At 35.2% G+C, this 22,577-nt stretch overlaps 1 protein-coding gene across 2 annotated transcripts in view; it reads left to right on the top strand.

Annotated features, from left to right (window-relative positions):
- ZEB2 (zinc finger E-box binding homeobox 2) overlaps positions 1–22,577 on the top strand; it is a 45,071-nt gene that overhangs the window by 802 nt on the left and 21,692 nt on the right. For both annotated transcript variants that reach the window (XR_008911187.1, XM_007494126.3), the window contains exons 2-4: positions 4,527–4,598; positions 19,197–19,385; positions 20,089–20,303. Coding sequence is in view for 1 of the 2 variants with exons in the window: in XM_007494126.3 (XP_007494188.2) it covers positions 4,532–4,598; positions 19,197–19,385; positions 20,089–20,303 (471 nt within the window). In the remaining variant the exon portion in view is untranslated. The remainder of the gene's footprint in view (positions 1–4,526; positions 4,599–19,196; positions 19,386–20,088; positions 20,304–22,577) is intronic.

Raw genomic sequence — 22,577 nt, 5'->3', positions numbered from 1 at the left:
AATTCAACTATCTAATCATTTCCTTTTGTTACGTGTGAAAGTTATTTCACACTTCTACCTGGTCAGGTAGCTTTCTTGTTATTTAACAGTTAAGTACTTGATAATGATTCCTGCTGCTTGGTAGGAGTCTCCAAGTTAGAATGGGTTCAGACCAACTACAATAAAAGCAAGACAAATTATGTTAGAAGTAAAATTTCATGTACATCACTGTGGAAATGGAAACCCAATATCTAAAATCTGATTATAATAAAGGTGTAAAAAAAAAAGGAAACTTAATCTTCCTTGCTCTTCCTTTTTCTATCTGTGGTAAGTATCCTATTAAAATAATATATTTTCCAAAAGTCTTCTCTAGTTGTGTTGTCCCTTCTTTACCCTGAGGACCAGATGAAAGCTATCATCATTTTGACTCTACCTTGTTATTTCTCTTACAAAGTAAATAACACTGGCATTTAAAAAATGTGACTGGGGGAAAAAATAGGAAATAAGAGAACAAAATCATCTACGTTTATCCTTTTGTGGTATTTCAGACTCTAAAACACTGCATGAAGTCAGAGTAATTGTTTTGTACACTGGAAAAAGGGTAATAAAAGCACTACCACTACTAAAGAAAATTAAATGTAAAAAAAGACTGATGGTGGTTCGAGCAGAGTGCGTTTGTTTTTAGTTTTCCTAAGCCAATGTGCCAAGTTTTGTACTTTTGCAGCTTCCAGTTTTGCTTTTGGTGAAGGTTTCTAGAATCTTAGCAATCCCACACATAAACATTTATCGTTATATCCATTAAGACTTAAGGTTTTAGATTTTCAACTATGAGGGAGAACTCAGCCAAAGATGCTTGAAAGATAAATACGTTTAATTAGGGGCAGAGGATGATCATTAAAGGAAGTCTGACTGCTGCAGAAGTCATTAACAATCTTAAATGAAATTTTTATTTTTATGATAGCCATTTACATGTATAATAAGAGCCAATGATTCTTGGGAGCAGTGTGACAGAAACAGAGTGTGGCGAGAACTCATGTAAGACATACTATTTAAATGAGCTGGTGTTAGCTATTCATATTTGTTAATGAACTAGATATGCAGGGCTATAAGAATGAATGTTCTGATGCTTTAAATTTTAATATCTAGAAATCAAGGGTAAGGACCAATTACTAGAATTTCCACCCTTAAAGGAATAATTAATAATGATATGACAAATGTACAGGTCCAAACTTCTGAAAAAAAAAGTTTGTTAAAAATTAGGGTCTAAGAGTTGATAAAAAAAAATCAAAACAGTGATTTTGAGCTGGAATAATCTGTGATCCTGGCAGCTTTCTCTGTTGGTCATGGATCATAATTCTAAATGTTTTAATATACAATAATCCATATGAATGCATTGCAGACCCTGTTGATCACCTGTAGTTAATGATGCTTTCAGTACAAATGAACAAGCAATGTTCTTTGCCCTTACCTTTATGGTAAATAAATTGGCATTCTGGTCTTACAATAATTAAATAAAATGTAAATCCCTAATCCTATTTGGCTATTGGGTCCAAGAAAGTTACTCTGCTATTACCTGTCTAGTTCTAATGATTGGTAATGATTTATTGTTGTTTTTTTTTATTGTTCTAAAAGTGCTCTGATGTGGTGCCTTGATGTCTAATGAAAAGAAATTGGTCTTAAAAAGCTACTCATTGTTTATCCTGACTCTCAGATAACACATTTTTCTTCTGATAAAATATTTTTCTTATTTATTGTTCAAAACACACAATATAGACAATAATTCTAATTCTGGTGCTGTTTTATTTAGTAGTGTTTTACCCCTGGTGCCTGGCTGTCTACCATCATACCTCAGCACATAGCTTTACTCTGAGATAAGCCCTCTCTCCTTTGCTCTTTCTCCCATGCTTTCTGTAGTTTGTCTGCAGGATGCAGGTTTTGAACTGAAGAGCGCAGTGGAGTTCTTACTGTGCTTTTCCGGTTTCAGCACAATCAAAGTTTTGTGTTTGGAATTGTCCTTGACATTCTTTCGTCCCACAATGGGGTGGACAAAGTGTGCTGGAAACCATGACATCATGATCATTGACACAGACTTAAATAAATCACCTGCGTCTTGGCCTCTTTCTGCTTATTCAAGGATTCTTCATCTTAAGGGAGAAAGTGCTCTTTATTTTTACAAACCTTTATCCCAAGGGTGGCTGGAAAATGCAAACTTTTACAAGTGTTTTCAAAATAAATATACTATGTGGTTTTAGACATACTACGCTGAGTCAGGAGTGTTTTGAATAGTGTTTAAAGGTTAGGTGCCAGGCAGAAGGAAAGCCAGGCTTATCAATTCAGATGGAAAAACTCTAACCTAGAGTTTTGTATTTTTTTAATGTCTTTCTAAATATAGCCTCTCTTGTGATTTAAATACACACGCATATACATCATGTTTAGAGTGCTGAAGAGCACAGCATTCCTTTCTGATAAACAGAACTCAATATTACAAAGCTGTTGGGTCAGATGCACACAGTTGAAAATAAGGTAGATTCTAGGTAAAAGTTGAAAGCCATCTCAACTGACTTCTCTGAAAGAACTTAGTTGTGCAATCTTTGGTATATGAAGGCAATACCTAAAGAAATACTACAGAATCTAATTTTGTGATTCAGACAAAGCTAGATGCTAGATATTTGTATAGGAATATTTATTAATTTAGGAAGCAGTCACCTCTTATAACTTCTCTTTACTTATTTTCTAAGAAAATAACAATGAGGAAGGAAGTACCACAGAAATCTTTAGTATTACCACTATTATGCAAAAAAAAAAAAACCTCGTTAACTGTTTTTCCCTCAATGACTTGACATGCTCTCAGATGGAAAACTTATGATTCTTGTGACTCTTTGCTACCAGAAATCACATGAGATGAGCAAGGAAGAAAGACACAATAGTTTTATTTATATCTAGCACAGAACTTCTCAGAAATACCTTAATTTGCTTGCTTGTAGAGACTGAAAAAAATATCCAATGAAAGATCCTTTTTTCCCGGATCAATTATTATAATTGGTGATACTTTATTACTAAGAGCTGAACTTCTAAATATTTGTAAGAAAACTGTCACCATGAAAAATATTTCTTAGACAAAGCATAAAGCTAGGTCTGGGAATGAAATCAAGGCTGTTATATAGTTTAAACAAATATTTTTCAAATGATATGAATAGTATGTGTATTGGTATGGAGTTAGTATCTGTTTATACCTGTGTATTTTAACTTAAGAGCATTCATTAGTTTTTAAGCTCCAAATGCATAAACATGTATATTTATGCTGCAGTATTGTGTACTGCTTATAAAGCTCTGAATTAAGTCATTTTGTGCTTTAGTGTTGGTTAGAATGACACAATTAGAACCTGTTATTCTACCAACTAATTACTACTAGAATATGTCAGCCAAGGAATGCTATGAGATTACAAATTTAGGAATTCTCAAAGAATGGATCCTGTTTATATTATTTTTGTTTTCAATAAAATCATTGTCATGGAGATAGATTGGTACCAGAGCATTTTCTGTTCTCATCGAAATCTTTATTGCAAAAGTGTAGTTTAATTTTAATATTCAACATACTTGGAAGAATTTTAATAGTTAGCTGCCCTTCTTTGACCCTTTATATAGCCTAGCATTTGAAAAAATCAGGCTTATCTAAATTTTCTTTATTTTTCAAACTCCTCATTTCTGATTAATTTTGTAAAATTGCATTTTGATGGTTACTAATATTTTACATTCAGTCCCCTTCCTCAAAATATTACATATCATACCTTACTTCATCAAAACACCAAGTTCTATGATTTTGGAACTTCAAAGATTTCTTTGATCAGAAAATGAATTACTATTGATTGCTTCTTGGTGAACATTTGAGCATATAGAAAAAGTTATATTTAAGGGTTGAATGTGCAAAAGGAATGAAGGAAATTGTTTTTGGAATTTTAGAGAAAAATATGAAAACAGCTCATGCACTGTGTCTCTCTGGGGTGAAATTCTATAAATTGGCTCCACAGGTGATATTTAAAATAAAATCCTTAAACCAAATATATATCTGATGACCATCATCCCCTCTGAAAAATTAGCCTTCTCTGTCAAAAAAAAATAATAAAAATGGGAAATACTGATGTGGCACCAGGTATCCAAACATATTACTATTTCAGATTATCTGTCTCCTTTTCACAAGTACAAATAACTTAGTTTTAACTGCCTGCTTATGGAAAAAAATGATATCTTTTTCCCTTGTTTGTCAACTAGAGCTGCTGTCAGAAAAAAAAATTCTTTCATTTCCCCCCAAATAAGTACTACTGTTCTTCAAAGCTTGCAGTAATGTTTAAAGTAAATAAGTTCTTGTCCAGCTAGTGCAATTGGATTCATTGAATTGCCCAAACAAAGCTATTGTTTAGTGGTCTACAATAAGCCTTTTCTCTGTTTCCTTTAAAAGAATCTTCCTTGTTCTTGCAGTTGGCATGCTTAGTTTTGTAAGCCCTTCTATAATGTGCAACTGCTAAAGATGCATTTCTTTTTTTCCACAGAAGAAATGAAGGAAGAATATGACACTATGGGGCCAGAAGCCACAATCCAGACCACTGTTAATAATGGTACAGGTAAGCCAAAAGTCTACCACTGAAACATCATCTTTGTCTTCTGCCATGTGAGACTAGTAATACATGAAGAAAAGGGGAGTACTTCTATCACTTCTGTATTATCATAGCTTAATGATTGAGTCAGTTGGAATCCTCCTATTTCTGAGTATTTACTTAAAAATGTAAACACTGTAGTTTGGTATTTTGTGCAGTGGAGCTCTCTAGTAATGCATCCTCTCTTTGCCTTCCTAAATCAAGAATTAAATTTCAACAAATATAAATTAAACACCAAAAATGTGCTATGCTCTCTGCTAGGGGCAGGGGGGATACAAAGACAAAAATGAAACTGTCCCCACTCTCAAGAAGCTTACATCTGAGGCAGTTAGGTAGTTCAGTAGATAGAGAGCCAGGCCTGGAAAAGAGAGGTCCTGGGTTCAAATCCAGCCTCAACTGGTTCCTAAATGTGTGACTAAACAAATTACTTAAACCCAATTGCCTAGATTGCTGTTCTTCTGCCTTGGAACTGATTCTTAGTGCTGATTCTAAGATAGGTTTAAAAAAAAAAGAATCATATGTCCTATATCAGGAAAGGGATATGGATAGTAGATAAAACATTCACACAGCTAAATGGAAGGAAATTTGAAGATAGAAAGTGGGGTTAGATCATAGACAGTTGAACTCACCTAGTCCAACATCATCATTTTACATCTGAGAAAACTGAGGTCGAGAGATGTCAAGTCACTTGGTCAAAATTATAAGTAGCAGAGTTGGAATTTGAACCAAAGCCCTCTGACTTCAAATCCATGGATCTTTTTTTCTGAACCACACTCTCTCCCATGGAAGGTAGGTTAAGCTTTACAGAGAAAGCAGCACAGGAATTGAACCTTAAAGGAAGTTAAGGATTTCAAGAAGAGAAGACAAAAAGAGTACATTTACAAATGGGAAACTGCTTGTGCATGTTTGGACACTGGAGGTGAAAAGCTGACTTTGGGGAATAGCTAGGTAGGTCAATTTGACTAAAACAAAAAATATAAATGAAAAAGGTTACTGTGAAACAAGCCTAGAAAAATAGGATGGGGAAGAGTTAACACAAGATTTTATATTTTAGCCTGAAGACTTTGTATTTTGTAAAAGAAAAATATCAGAGCATGGATTTAGCCAGCTTCCTCTAGTCGTTTATCCAAATACTTCATAAAGACTTCAAAAATTTGAATAGTAACTAACTCATCAACTGACTCCAATCCACATAAAAATTCAGAGAAAACAAATATTTATACTATAAAGTATCTTGAAATTGTCTTTCCTGAAAAATAGCTATAAAAATATCCCATTTTATTTTCCTTAATTTCCTCATTGTATGCCTTTTTCGATATTTTTTTTTCTAAAAATTTCATGTCCTTTGATGGGAAAAGAAAACTATGTGTAACTGGAAGCTGCCATCTCTTCCGCATTTTTCTTCTAATGAAATAAGGAATTACAGTAAAAAAAAAAGTAGTTTATTTTGTTTCATTTTACTCCTCTAAAATGGAGCCTTAGGAAAGCTGCACACAATCCATATTCTTTCCGAAGAGCTAACAAGTATAGGATATAAAAATATCTCCAATGTGAGTTTGTGATTCAGTGTATTTATCTGCATTCTACTATTGTAGCCTCTGTGTTACAAACAATACTACATACCATTCTAAACTGGATTTTATTGATTATTATAAAATAATCTTTCTAAACAAGGGTTCATCAAAGTATGTTTGTCTCCCTAAAGAACTGATAGTTTACTGTGCAGTTAGTTCTTAGGACATTATAATACTAATAATTAAGATGCTTCTTATACTGTTCTTATGATGATAAATGTAAAAATTAACCATTGACCTGTTTACAATAATTTTATGAATATGAGAAATGTATTTACAATAATTTTATGAATAATATGAGAAATTGGTTTCCTTATTAATGAAGTAGAGGAAATGATGAAAAATTAAACTATGTTATTAAATGTCCCTTAATTAGAATAATAAATAGATTCAGCTAATGAAATCCCTCTATGTAAAGTATAATAAATGTCACTATGTGACAAACAAACATTCTACAAAGACTTTGCTAAAAGGAATCTCAATAAAAATATACATTATTTATAAAGCTGGATGATTTTTAGAAGGTTCCAGAATCAAGTTTGTTGTTTGGTTGCTTTGGGACCACACTTGTCATGTCAGGGAACTTCTGGTGAGGAGATTCCCTCTATGAAAACAGATCATCACCAAATTTTATCTCCCCGGATCACTAAGAATTTAAGTGACTTTTGAAGGGTCACCACTAGTATGTTTTAGAAGTTGAATATTCATTCAGGTCAACTTGACTCATGGGCTGGCTCTATATCTACTGACTGGCACTCCCTTAAAGTTCATCAAAATGTTAGAATTCACAATTATCATAAGACCCCATAATCTATATTTTGGTAACATTGGGGCATACATATTTCCATTTCCATCAGATAGTTTGAAATGTAGACCCGGAGGTCAAGGAACAGTTGACAGAAGTATAAATTTTTAGTCCATTTGCATAGTGGCAGTATTTCAAGCAATGAGAGAGGATAAAATCTCTGGGCCAAAGAAGGAAGAAAGGGAAGTAAGAGGACTAAAGACAGAATCTTAGAGAATATTTGCATTTAAAGGGCAAAAAGAGCTAACAACAACAAAGACAGACGTTTGGAAGAGATCTGGATCATATAAATGTCATGAAGTCATTAGAGTAGAGGTCAAAGAGAAATGAAGTATCAGTTAAAGTCATTGTTTTTTTTTTGTTGTTGTTGTTAGTTTTTTAATGAGGGAGTCACTGATAACCTTGAGGAAGGCTTACAGTTCACAATGCTACCCTGCATTGGAAAATTCTATGTCCTGTATGTTCATGTCCACCAGAAGCTTTGATCCTTTACTAAAACACATATGATTTGGTCTAGCACAAAATGCTTACAGTGATACAGTGAAAAGAATACTGGATTCAGAGTATGATGGGGGTTTGAATCTGGACTCCACCACCTGTTTCTTGGGTAACATTCACTTTCCTCTCTACAACAAAAGACTTGGACTAGATGATCTATGAAGTCCATTTCAACTACAAATCTATGATTCTAACATTCTATAGAGATTAGAATTTTCTAGCATTATAACTGTATATTTAAGGGGGGAGATTGTGTTAAAAATCATTCCTTGTATGCATCTCTTGCCTACTCTGATCCTAGGTCTGATGAATTAATGACCATTGAAAAGCATTTAAGTGTTTACTGTGTGATGAGCACTGTTGCTACATACAGAGTTGGACAGGGCCTTGTCTAGTCAAACACACTCATTTTATACTTGAATTGAAGCTCAGAAATTAGGTGACTTATCCAAGGTCACATAGAAATATAATGATAGAGCCAGGAATAGAACCCAGTTTGCTAGTCCTTACTATTCCCACCATCCCACAATTTCACTGGAGAGATATAGTATGGCATCATAGGTGCATCATGGAAAGTTGGTTTTGAAGTCAAGAAGACCTAATTTCAAGTCCTACTTCTGACAACTACTGGCTGTGTGATTCTGGGTAAGACATCTGGGTAAGACTAAGACGTTTCTTAGTGCCCAGGAAACTCTAAAACTACAAGTTGCAGGGTAGGTGCTGAGGGGAATTGGCAGAAGGAATTTCCTCAGTGAGATTTCCCCATACCAATGAAGTCACAGAATTAGTAAAAAAAAAAAAATTAATCAAAAAAGGGGCAGCTAGATGGCACAGTAGATAAGAGTGCCAGGCTTGCAGTCAGGAAGACCTGGGCTCAAATTTGACCTCAAACACTTCCTCTCTGTGTGACCTTAGGGAAGTCCTTAACTCTTCTTGCCTAGCCTAGGGTTCAATCAATCAATCAAAAATAAAAAAATAAAAAAGATTTAAGTAAAATACTAGCCAAAGGCAGGGTGACATACATATATAAATCTTAAAGTGGTATACAAACAGACCTCTGAAATTATCTTTCACTTCTAAAAATCAAGCACTATCTTTTATTGGCCCTAACATTTTAAAAATGTGGTTTATATTCTAACATGTGTTAATTATAATTAATATAAAATAATTAATATGTATAATCATAAAAAAATATATCAAGTAGTCCATATAAAATCAACTGTCAGAAAGATAACTCTGTTTCCAGGAAAACAACTTAGCTTTATTGTAACAGGGAAGGAATAGATTTTAGATTCTATAATAAACGGAAATCTCCTTTGAATTTACCTTTTAGGTTTGTTAAGGTGCATAGGAAAAAAAATAAACAATGGAAAGATTTAGACTAATAAAATCTCAAATTGCCAAAGTCAAAAGAACATTCGAGGTGAAAACCCCTCCCCCATGCTACAGACAATGAAACTGAGTCCCAGATATTTTTCAGCTTGTCCTAGGTCTAGATCAGAAGAGTCTGAACTAGAATTCCTGTCACCTGACATCCAATCCAGTGTTCTTTCCATCACACCACACTGATTAGATTTCCACACTGAGCTTTCAAAGGGTGCTTACTACCCAAAGATTTGAAGCTGCAATTAGGGCACCTTGACCCTGGTTAGAAATAATTATCACATGATTTTTAAAAAAAAATTTGGACTTTTCTTCCCCATTTTCACATCAGACATATTTTAGTTTTATTTCTATTTACGTGCAGGCTTGGTGGAAGATAGCCAGGAAGGCTACAAGTCAGTAGTATTTGTTGTTTAATTATACTAATATTTGACTCTTATCTTTCTGTCATGTCCTCCTGGACTATCATCATATGCTCCTAAAACTACTTTTATTATTAAATATCTCTCATAAAACCCTTCAATAAATACCTACTGCCCAAAGGAGGGGGGCTCCAAACCCCTTAACCTAAAACTTAAAGCCATCTTCAATTTAGTCCTCCCTGACGACTTATTACCAAGAGATTTTCATTCCTGCCAGACCAGTTAGCTCACTGTTTCCCACAGATAACACTCCTGAACTGTTGCTTATGTTATCCAGCCTAACTTCCCTTTCCTTCCCCCTTAGCCACTCTAATTCAACTCAAAGTGCAAGACATTATGATAGCATGCAAAGACACAAATAAAACAGTGCCTGCCTTCAATGAGCCTTCATTCTTCTGGGATATCCCAACCATGTGCACTCACAGGTATTCAATATAAGAGCATTCAAGAAGGGAGCAGGACAGGAGTCTAATAGGTGATGGCATCTGAATTGGGGCTTGAAATGAAACGAAAGGTTTTAAGAGGTAGCAGGGAAGAAGAAGTGCCCTTCAGCTAGGGTGCTGTTCTATTCAAAGACATAGAGGTAGCCAATCAGAGAATGGGAGCTGAGTTCAACTGTTTGACTGGAATGTTGAATATATGAAATGGAGCAACATGGAATATCTAGAAAGGCAAAAGGCTATAGAAGGCATTAGATGCCAAGCTGAGGAGTTTGCCGTTTAACTTAGCACTAACAGGGAACCAATGAAGTTTTTTAAGCAGGAAAATGACATGGCCATACCTATATTTTAGGAATGTTAATCTGGTAGCTGTAATAGCATGTGATTGAGAAGGAAGACCAATTAGGCAGCTATTACAACAGATGTGAGAGATGTGAAAGTACAATCAACAAGACATAGTAATTGCTGGGATATGGGGGGGCGGGGTTGGGGGTGAAGGACAAGTCAAGGTTGATTCTAATAATATAAACCAGAGCATTAGAAAGATGGTACCTTTAACAACCAAGAGGGACGGAAGTTTGGAGGCAGGGTGAGTTAGGGAAGAAATAAAGTATTTTATTTTGGACATGGTGAGTCTGAGATGAAGTGAGACCGAAGTTCAGGAGGGAGATTAGAAATGTTGTATGGAATCAAGAGCCCTCGAAGTAGAGGGGATAATTGAATCTTTGAGAAATGATTAGATCATCAAGTATAGAGAGGAAAGAAAAGAGGGTCCAGGACAGCCCAGTACAGAGCACTGTGGGACCACCACACTATGCTGATGATGAAACTAGATTTAGAAGACAGGTAGTAGGAAAAGCAAGAGAGAAGAGTGTTAACAGAGACCTAGGGAGGAGAAAGCATCAAGGAGAAGGGAGTTGTTGACTACGAAACAAATTAGAGAAATCGAGCAGAATGGACACTGTGGACAGAAAGTGGGGGGGGAGATCAAGTCCTACTTCAGCCATGAAATTTCTCCTTGCCAGCTCTAGATGACAATGACCTCTAGCTTTTTTTGGAACTCCTATGCCCCCTATTTATCAGTATCACTCACCTTGATACTTCTTTGTATTTGTTATGTTAATATTTCATGTGTTTTGGTCCTATTTTCCTAAAAAGTGTGAGCTCTTCCAAATGGCAATCTTTTGTTGCCTCATGATAATTTGCACATTACTGTGCTCTTAGGAAGCTTGCAAGATTGGTTGATGAAGAAATGAATGATGAGTAAAGAAACTGTCATTAAAAGAGTCTCAGTCAATCAAGTTTAAGCAATTTAGGTTAATCAAAATGGAATTTTACTGGAGAAATAACTGGATGAAGTCAAAAGTGACAATAAAATTTAAAATGGTCAGATCAGGAGTTTAGCATAGGGGATTTACTGCAAGTGGAAAATTTTGAAATGCTAAATTCTATTACAAACTCTCCATGTAACAAACTTTTCTGGGTTTTAATTTCTACATGGCAAGATTATTATATTTACTATACATTATAGGGGATGGGTTCTTACAAGGAATCTGGCATGTCAAAATGATTCAACTTCATGGTGAAGAAATTGTGCAGGGTTTTCTTAGAGACTATAAGAAATGTGACTTTCTAAAGTAGAAGAAAGTGATGGAAAAACTCTATAATGTCATAAACTTTAGTTGGTCTTAACAGCAGGAATAAACCTAGCCTATCTATATACAAATCAGCATAGGTCTCTGGTATTTACCCCTGAATGGGTGAAAGTGATGTTTTCCTCAGACAATCTACTAATCTTGTTACAGAATCTATAAATAGCCATGGTCACCCTCATCTCTTCCTAGGAAAAAAAATATCCTGAATTTGGAGACAGAGAAAGGTCAGTTTAGGGCACAGATCTTACTTTTTATACAAAGATAGGAATGTGACCATTTTTGCGCCATTATGCTATTAGGTATAATTATCAAATATGTTAGGATCACTTAGAAGTGCTTTTTATTAATTGTAAAATAAAATGTATTTTTATGAAGTACTTATTTCCATCTCTCTGTGCCCAAATTAATTTCTCCCACTAAAATCAAGGGTATTGATCTCATCCAATTCATCAAATTAAGAGTAACTGTTACATTTTGAATAGGTTTTTAGAAATCCTCTGCCTTGACTTTCTGGAGCACAAAAATCTGCAAGCAGTAAAACGGATTTTTTTTCATGTTACTTTGTTGAGAATCAAAGACCAAGAGTTAGAGTAATTTAGGCTTCAGTTCTATGTCTTCTGTCTGCAGTCTTCCAAATGTGTTAGTATACTATTATATACATATAACATATCTCCTCTACCTTATATGTGTGTAATATATAACACATGTTATACACATGCATAGATATTATATGTGTGTGTATATATATATACATATATATGTATATATATAGTCTCATAGGATCTGGCAAAGATTGTTACAGCATTTGATTCCTGAATATTATCCTGGGTCATGTTTTTCTACCCCTATGTGGAAGGGAAGTAAGATCAACATTAAAAAAAAATTAAATGAACTCATTTATATAAGCAACAGGAACTTTATGAGTTAAAGCTTTTATATGTTACTTCTATGCATGAGTTCCATGGGTATTTTATTGTTCAGTCGTGCTGGATCAATGTGCAAGATAATTCTAGTCTAAAATACTTAACAAAGCAGGAGTTAGATAATTAATCAAATCAGCATGTCATTTTCATCTTGTGTATAGTATCTATCACCTTTTTATGTTGCTGGGATTGTATGGGTGGGGGGAAGGGTTGGTGAGGAGAAAGGGGTAGGGAAGAGAAAATCATCCATCAAATATGTCATACATATAACAATTTTTAAAAATAATTCTCATTATTTGATGAGTAAGCTCATTTAAAATTTTAAGAAAAAAGATATGTTCTAGGGAGAGAAAAAGAGAAGTAAAACTTGGCAGGTTAGGAGAGTAGTCGTTTTCAGGCTGTAATCAGTGTGCGCCAAGGAGGGCCTGTCACTTCCTGGCTAATGAAGGTTGTGGTTTTATTAGCTTTGTTTGCGATTAGGAGCAGCTATCTCCACCTCACAGTAGGAGTTCCCACAAAAAGTAACTGGTCTCCTAAGCTTCTTGAATGTCTCCTTTTGTTGTTGTGTGTGGTTTTAAGGCAACTCTCAAATTATTTTCCTTAATGCGTTTTTCCCTCTTACAATTGTTGCTTTGAATTTTTAACTGAAAATCACTCATTAAAAGTCTCTGGGCCTGGTCAGACTTATTTGGAATCTTAGCCTTTGAAATTATAGAATTTTAGACTTCGAAGGAGCTCTAGAGAGATATGAAATTTAGATCTTGACAAGTGAAGTAACTTGTTCAAGGTCAGAAGCCTAGTTTGTGTAAGAGCCAGGATTAGAAGCAATGCAAACCAATTCAAACATTTTCCCACTATGTCATGTTGCTAAGGGTTTTTTTTTAAGTTTTTCTTTTTTACTGAGCAGGTAAAAGGAAATGTCGGAGCCCATAATGGTCAAAACTTGGACAAATTCCTGCCTCATAGACGCCCTTTCTAAAAAAATAAAAATCTTCAAATGATTTCTTCTCTATGTACTGAAAGACTTTTTTAGGGATATTTAAATCTAATACTCCTACTAAAGAGCAGGACTAATAGACTTAAAACACATGGTCCACCTTTGATTCTGTTCAGAGAACAGTTTAACATTAACAATTTTATTTTGGGGAAAAGGGATGGAAGGAGGAATTAAAACAGTGTATGGCACCATGGGTAGTGTCCTGCAAGGCCAATTATATTCTTGAAGAGCAAGAAGCTGTACCAAAATCCCATCCCCCAATTCATTCTTGAACTTTCTGTCCTGAAGTCCTTGTTTAAGGGTTATTCCCATTGGCATCTGAACATGTGCTCTGCCATGTCAGAACAAGGGTAGAGTGCTCTGCCAAGACACTACACTCATTCCCAAGAAGAGAAAGGGAACATTTCCTGTTGCTTTTGCAACTGACTCCTTCTTTTAGTTATATGGCTGCATCTATGATACTGTACCAAGCTGGAGTTTTGCCATGTGTCCTATAACTATGTCATGAAGTATTTAATGCCATCAGAGAAGTGAATCTAAAGAAACTTTTCTCTTTCTTATCTTCCCCCACTGTTATCATCCCCCACATATCTGGTATCCAGTGTGTGCTTAACTTAAAGACCACAGGCTCAGTTCTGTTAGATAATTAATTCAGCTCTAAATAAGTTTCCAAAGACTTTGAAAGCACTTATATGCCTCAACAAAATGCTAAATATGTACATTAAAGACGTGAAAAATGAGTGATGAGATTTAAAATATAACTTGGCATGTCTATATGCTACTTACCTTACATTTTGCAGACATTTTCTAAAAATGAAAAAATGCTAATTAGATTGATTCATTGTTTGACTCAACAAGAATACATACAATGCCTACTATGTGCAAAATATTATAATATTTATGAAGCAGCATATTTAAAGGAAAGAGAGGGGAAATTTGTTTTAATCCTTTAAGTAACATATCTCAAGTTTCATGAAAGAAAGGAAAGAAGGGAAGGAGGGATGAAGGAGGAGAAGGATGAGAGAGAGAGGGAGAGACAGAGAGAGAGGGGGGGAGGGAGGGAGGGGGAGAAGGGAGAGGGAGGGAGGGAGAGAGAGAGAGGAAGAGAGGGAGAGGAAGAGGGACAGAGAGAGAGGAAAGGAAGGTATGAAAGAAATCTGATTTAAAGTGGGTGACCAAAAAAAGCCAAATTAAAAAATCAGTATTTTTTGGGGGGGATTATGGCACAGATAGTATATTTAGATGGATGGAGACAGAGAGACAAACAGAGAGACAGCAAAAGAGACAAGAGATTGTGAAATGGTGGCAAAAAAAATTTATTCAATATACTTTATCATTTTCTTAACTACATCAATTGCCTTTAGCAATTGAAATCCAAAATCTTCTCTTTTCTAAAATTATTTATGCTTTTTTCTTTTTGTGAAACTATATTATGTTTATAAAATTTGTACTTTAATCTTTAGTAAGAATTAAAACCAGCAAACCAAAAATAGTAGTACATTGATTAGTTTATGTAAAGGTCTAAAAGTATATACATGCTTAATAAAGATAGAGAAGTGAGAACAACAAATAGAAAACAAAGAATGAGGTGAAAGTTAAATCATCAGTCTTAATGCTGGACAGGATCTCCAAGATCATCATATAGTCCATCCCACTTCTGAAAAAGAACTTCTCCAATATATTTGACAAATGGTGACCCAAGTAATCTATTTGATTAACTCAAAGGAGAATCTCCCAAGGCAGGCCATTCCACTTTTGTATAGCTCTAATTAGTGCGGTGTTTTTCTGACATCAACTTACATTTTTCTCTTTGCAGTTTTTTACCCTTGCACCTAGTTCTGTCTTCTAGGCTAAGGAGAGCAAGTCCAATTTCATTTTCATGTGGAAATTTTTTATGTACCTGATGACAGCTATCATGTTGGTCCCTTCCCCATCCCAAACCAAAGCCTGCTCACTAGGGGGGAATATAAAAGGATAGTAAGATAGAAAAATAACTATTATTAGATTTTTTTGGTATTATGCTTCTATACTGATTAAAGCTCCATTGCAATTTAAGAAAGCATTCCATATGTATGGACATAAAGACCAATTTGTATTGTAATAACTAGCCAAATCATCATAGATGAACAATATATTTAAAAAGAAATTGAGGTTTCTCTACCTAGACTTGTAGGGTACTCAGGAATGGAGATATACATAAAAATAGTCAGGTGCACATGGAGATGAAAAGAATATTTTTAATGTCAGGCCCTTTTAGACTGACAAAATTTTACTTGCCCTTAAGGATAAATTTCAGGACCAAATGAAAACCCTCAAGAGAAGTTAGGATAAATTACCAGGATTCCATGCATGTTTATGTGTGTTCTTGTGTTTTTTTTTTAGTTATTGTCTGTTTTCAGGTCATCATGACAATCTGTACATAGAAATCTGAGAATTAAACGGATTAAATAAAAATTTTAAATGAAGTTGTGTTTATACTATCATAACCTCCTGGTTATTTCTAAAACTCTCCAGTGAATTTTCTTCCCTATCCATGTGCCTATTATAGAAAGCATAGCTCGGAAAATTTAACATATTTTGTATGAGTTCCTATGTTTTATCAATATAAAATAAATGCTTTCATGTAGGATTGAAGATCCTCATTCTTACCAGCAAATTTTGTACTTAACACAGTTCCTGATTTCTGACTAATTGTACCAAGATCCCAAAGAAGGGCCATAGAGAAAATATAGTTGCCTTTGTGAGAGAATTTCTCACAGAGACACCAGGGTGTGGATGAAAAGAAAACCTCACTAGATTTGACAACAGAAGGTCTAGATTCAAATGCCAGTATGACCATCTTACTAACTGTGGAACCTTGAGTAAATTATTTTACCTTTCTGAACTTGTTTCCTCATCTCTAAAATAAGGATGCAAGTACTACTTAATGAGATGATAGTTGTAAAGCACTACATAAATGTCAGCTATCATTGTTGTTATTATTCTTATTAGTATTCCTTTCCAGCAAATGTAGTAAATTAAATTCTTATGCATAAAAGCTGTGTACGACAATGGAAAGAATTTTAATTTGGAGTAAGGAAATCAAGTTTTAAATCTTGGCTTGGATGCTTACTCCCCATGACCTTGGACAAATCACAACTGGTCTGGTCTCAGTTTCTTCATCTGTGAAATAAGGGGGTTACCTTCCAGCTCCACATTTCTAAACATATGAGCCATGGGAAGCTCAACTGCACTTCAATGATCAAACCATAACGGATCATCCATCTAGGATTGCAACTACTACACATGAATCCATGTCCTAGTGGATCAAATATTACAGATCAGAAACATTCAGTTCCTTCTGTTCTAGGAAGACTTCCTTTTTAGATTCTACATACACTGACTTTTCCCTTTTCTAAACTTTTCCTGAAGTTCAATCCTAAGTAGTTTTCTACTCAGTCACTTCCTACAATCCATCGTGGGTAGTTACCTATTTAAATGTTGCTTGATGGTTTCGTGCCTGGTAGTTCAGGTCTCCTTTCCAGCTAGACTGTAAGCTCCTCAGTAGCACAGATCGTATCTTACCCGAGTTATTAGATTTCTTCCCAGAGTCTAGCATAGTATTGGGCACATGAGAAAGGGCCACAATCAACACTTGTTGACTGATTGATGTGTGTTACAGATGAGGCAGAACCCTTTTCCTTTGCAAAACCATTTGATAGCTATAGGCAGTGCTTATAAAGTCCTCTTCTCCCTAGTCTACCAGAAAGTCTACCAGAAATAACTAAATGTCACCTCATAAATGATTTGCCTCTCAAATAAACCAGTTGTACTGCTGATGAAAACTGGATAAGAGCTATGCCTATCCAGAAACATCAAGCATTTTTCTGCCACACAAGCCAAAAGGATATAAATATAAATACAATAGAAACATCCATTTGCATTTGATTCCATTTTTCAGTGGAGACATTCATATGCAAATAAAAGCTCAGGCTGCACAATGCAGCTGTGGCCAAGTAATTCAGATGGTTACTAGAATATCAGGGCAAGAGTAGAATGGTTAGTGTAGATGCCACCCAAGCCACCAAGGATGATAATACCCCTCACCATCATAGTCATTTTGATGATCTGTTTCGTGAAAGTTAAGTTTCTTTGGGCCCCAGTAACTATGATGCAAGTTAAATGGCACCATCACAATCACCACCAATTTATACCCTTTGGAAAGTGTCCACAAGATCTTGAATATGTTAGTGGGTAACAAATACTCACTGGTAACTTATTTTTATACTAAATTACTATTTGGTTGTTGGTTGTTGGTTGTTTTGTGTTTTTTTTAATGGTTTTGAAACAAAGTTCCAAGACAACCTAAAAGAGCTGGCTCCATCACTGCACATAATGTTTCCATCCTTGAGGAAAATATAGGACATTTGAGTAGTGTTGACATTTCTCTTAATGCACAGCTTTGGTTAGCTTTTCACAAAACTTGCAAAGACAAGAGAAAAAAGCTTGAGGCTAGCACGAATTAAGATTACCAGTACCTTAAATTTAACATTCCACAAAGCGTTATCCTAAATCCCAATGTGTCTGTTTTCTTTTCATTTCAACCCATGTAAATTGTTCATTGTTGCAGGTCACATTTAAAGATTTCACTTTAAAACATTCTCATAGATATTTTCATTATTTCTTGATGATGAAAACTGAAAATATAATTAAGTTGCCCTGCACAAAATTCTCATTTAGACAGCCAGGCATATTCTTCTTCTTTTTTTATATTATCCTTTATTTTTATGGCAAAGAAACTTAAAGAATATAAGAGAGACAGACGTGGATCAGGGCTAACACTTTTGAGAAATTTTCAGCATTCATTCATTCATTCATCCATTCCACCACTAACAGTAAATTTATAAACATAGCTAGAGAGTAACATTTATAGTCTCTCTCTTTCTCTGTCATTCTCTCTCTCTCTTTCTCTTTCTCATAAACAATTTATTTTGTATGTTAAAGTCACAGCTTATTTTAAAAATATGTTTAGAGGTTTTAAAAATACAAAGACTTGTGACAAGTCACTAAAACTGTTTTATAACTTTCATTTATTTTAGAGGGAAAGGCACACATTTTTAAGTCTCAGTCATTGGGAAATCACATTACAACTCCTTGTTTTTTCTGCTAATTTTTATTCCCTTTCTACCAGCAGTAGGCTTAATCTGATATAATTTTCAGCATTGTTAAAATATTAAGAATTACTAGTATAACTTTTAAAGATCATGAATTCTCTTTTCTATAATTTTTCAACAGTCATGCATTTTTAAAAAGGACATTCCTATCTCTCTACATCTTAGACTCTGTACTCGTTCCTGTATGTGATATTCAGAAGACAGAAGGAATAAAAGCATATTTTTAGAAACAGGATGTCTTTGTGGTTAGGACCATGTTATGTTTGGTGGGCAATAAAAATTAGATATACCTTTTTTAAAAAGAAAGAAAACTTATAGCAAACTATAAAAGTAGCTTTGGGCTTGTATTTTCTAACAGTCAAGATCTAGAAACATGTGGTTCTATTTGTAAAATTTTACTGAGTGACATTTTTGAAATAATGTATTTTCCCTTTGTAAATTACCCAGAGATGAATTTTCCAGGAAGAAATAAAGACAATGTCATCATTTAGTTTAAAGAAAAATGCCATTTAGTTTTTTAATCTAGCACATGACGTGGCCCATAACAGGGCAATGTTCAATCAATAATTGGTCATCTGGTTCACTTCTTGCAAATAAACCATGTATTTGTAGTTCCATTGTGAATCAGCATTTCTTGAAAACAGTGACATCAACTGGCTCAAGCTCTCTGGAAGAAAACCCTGAAAAACCATTTCTTTTTCCTTTATGATTTCAGTTAAGAATGCAAATTGCACGTCGGACTTTGAGGAATATTTTGCCAAAAGGAAACTGGATGAAGGGGATGGCCATGCGGTTAGCATCGCAGAGTACCTACAGCGCAGTGACACAGCCATTATTTACCCAGAAGCCCCTGAGGAACTGTCTCGCCTTGGCACTCCAGAGGCCAATGGGCAAGAAGAAAATGGTGAGACTGTAATTCATTTTTAGCCACTATATTGACCCCTTGCAGCTGTTGCAATTACAAATGCACTACATGCCTGGGTGTTTACCTTAAAATTTGAAGAACAGCTGCAGAAGCATGGAATTTCATGAGCAAAGATTGGAACTGTAATTTTAGTGTATTGTGATTTTTTTTGTCAGCAAATTTGTGTCATTTTGTACATCCAGCAAAGAAGGGGAACAATCAAAGCTTATTTCTAAGAGAGAAATATCCAAGAATATCCTTATCTTTCTGAGGGATTTTACTTCTGAAGAAGAAATTTAGAAGCACTGGCCTCCATTACCAGAACACTTTGTCAAGCAATTGCAAAGGTTCCTCAAGCAGTCAGGTCCATAACATTACTTGACTAAAGAATAAATCAAAGTGCTCGTCACCTGAAGAACATTTCTTCATTTTTCCAGCTATTTACATCCCTCTCCCCCCACCCCACCCCCGAAAAGCTCAAGTCATTAATTAATTTTCTAGCACAGTATGAAATGATTCCGACAAGTTTGTCCTGGGTGTGTGAGGGGACTGGTGTGTGTTGAGACCAGTCTGAAATGATGGCACTCTGGTGTAGCAGATTGCAGTGATTCCTGTCATACCATCCCGGGCAATAAGCCCATTAGCTGCCATTGATTTACTGACCTTTTGGCCTGCTTCTCTCTCTCCTGTCTCTCGGCTACAGACCTGCCACCTGGAACTCCAGATGCTTTTGCCCAACTGCTGACCTGCCCCTACTGCGACCGGGGCTACAAGCGCTTGACATCACTGAAGGAGCACATCAAATACCGCCATGAGAAGAACGAGGAGAACTTTTCTTGCCCTCTTTGTAGCTACACATTTGCCTACCGCACCCAGCTCGAGCGGCATATGGTGACGCACAAGCCGGGGACAGATCAGGTGGGGGGTTGGTTTTAAGTGATTTCTTTCTATAATAACCCCTTAGAGAAACGATATTGCTTTGATTGGCAATCATTATTAATTTTTCATGGCATTTTGAAGATGCAGATCTTTTAATGGTAATAGCTTTAATTGAGGTCTAAATGATTTTTTGATGGTCTCTTCTAATATGATTTAATAGTCCTATGTTCACGATCGAATGAGTGTGTTAATTTCTAATTTAGAAATTTTATTTGCACTTTAACTTGACTTTAGTTTCATTTTTATGTTCCTCAAAAAGTGAATGAAACTGTAGCATTTTAATTATACATTATTAAACATCTCAGCAATTTTAATTCCATTTTTCACCTACTTTTACTTTGCAATTTTTGCATATGGGATTCCAAAGTCTTGGTAAAAAATGAGTTTATTTCTTTCCTTTGCCATATAACATCTTCAGTCAGTTAGAGTATTTTTGCTTGCCCCTGCTAGTTTATAAAATCCAATAGAATGTTTTGAGGAAAATTGGAAATGTACATATATATGATTAAACTATGCATATATCCAGTGTAGCTGATGCAAATCAAAAGGATTCTTCCTAAGTCTATGTGTGTGTATGTATACACACCAGAGTGTTAAAATGGCACTAGCTTATGCAGTTCATTGTTTCCTTGGTTCTTTAAAGAAAAAGACAACTCTGTAGCTTGAACAGGTAACTACAGCTTGCTTAAATTCATAAAGAGATTCAATGGGACTGTTTTACAATGCTCCTTAAATGTTTTAGCAAAGTTGCTATTTCCAGCATCCTCAGAGAATTATATCTGCAAATTGATCATATGAAGTGTTAGAGTGGAAACGGAAATGCTGTGCCTTAAGTCCAAATAGATGGCTAGGAATAGATGAAGTTACATTGTATGTATACCACATTCAGAATCTTTTTTACTTTGATGTATTAAAAAAAAAAACATTTTTATATTTTGTTTGATTTCATTGCCTTCACCTTTTACAATGAGGAAAATCGGTTAGGAAAACAGACCCCAAGTAATGCTGCTCATACTTCCATTTGGAACTTTACCATTTAAAGTGGACAGGGGATGTAAATCATCCAGTTTTAACTGCATCTGATAGGGTTTGTTACGTGAACTGCTTTCCAAAGTTCCAATATGGAGAAATGCTTGCATATTTACACTTATGTAACACATATTTTTCCTTTGCTTAATTTCACTAAAATGCTGAAGAAAAAACCGCCTAGATATTTATCTATCATAACTGTCTGAAATTTCATATGCAGAAGTGTGATTGTGTTGGCGCATTATGAATGGTAGCTTTGGTGTTGAAAAGTCCCCTCATTTGCTCATGGCATTTACAATTAGTAAATTAAAATGATTGTATCATATTAACAGTGGCACAACTAAAGTTTATAGTAGTCCTCTGAGGGCTGTGGGGGGAGACAAAGCAGCTGTTGCTGTTTGTTTATGCAACTCAGCAACATATGAGCGCTGGTCCCTCAATGGCGCTCGGCGGGCTGGGCTCTGCTTGATCTTTGAAGGTTGCTGCTGTTTGAACAAACCTCCCTGTGTCCCATGTAACACCATCTGTCTCACTAGGAATGTGGGAAGATTCAGCACACCCTACCAGTTGTCATACCGTTTCTGTGCTGTCTTTTTGCAAAAGGCTTTTGTGTCATTGCTGCTCAAAAAAGGCTGACCTCCTACCTTGAGCATCCAGAGTGGATGACTGAATCCTTTTTTTTTTTTCAGAATTCAAAGTCACAGCACTTTTCTCTCTTGTTCAAAAAGGTCAGCTGTGTTTGATTATATCTTCACTGCTTTTAGTCTGTCTTTCTAGCAAACTTTTTTCTGGATTGCTCCCCAATTCCTTAGCGCCAAAACAAAAAGTAAAAATTGATCAAAAAAATGAAAACTATCTGAAATTATTGCTGTTTATGTTAAATCCGCTCAAGAAGTTCTCACCTGGGATGTTGCCTCCTACATGTTATGATGAAGTCTGATAAGCAATACCTTGATAAAAAAGTTGACATTTAAAACTGAAAAGGATGCTTAAGTATGTTTACTGCATGATGAAGCATTTATGATCAAGTGTTTTTACTTCTTTAAATTCACAATTGCCACAGCATAGGATGATACTCTCTAGACTTGTAAAGATATTTTAATTATTGTGGTTTTACATTTTCAGGATAACTTAAGAGTTTTCAGGAAAACAGTTTATTTCCCCCTTGTGAGTCTCTGGTGCATTCGAGTAGGGAATTCCCAAGTTTTTAATTTTGCAGTGAAC

The sequence above is a fragment of the Monodelphis domestica genome, chromosome 4 (assembly GCF_027887165.1).
Source record: "Monodelphis domestica isolate mMonDom1 chromosome 4, mMonDom1.pri, whole genome shotgun sequence".
In the NCBI taxonomy this organism is placed as follows: domain Eukaryota; kingdom Metazoa; phylum Chordata; class Mammalia; order Didelphimorphia; family Didelphidae; genus Monodelphis; species Monodelphis domestica.
Note: the sequence above shows the minus strand (reverse complement) of the source record. Positions and strands in the feature narration are given on the sequence as shown.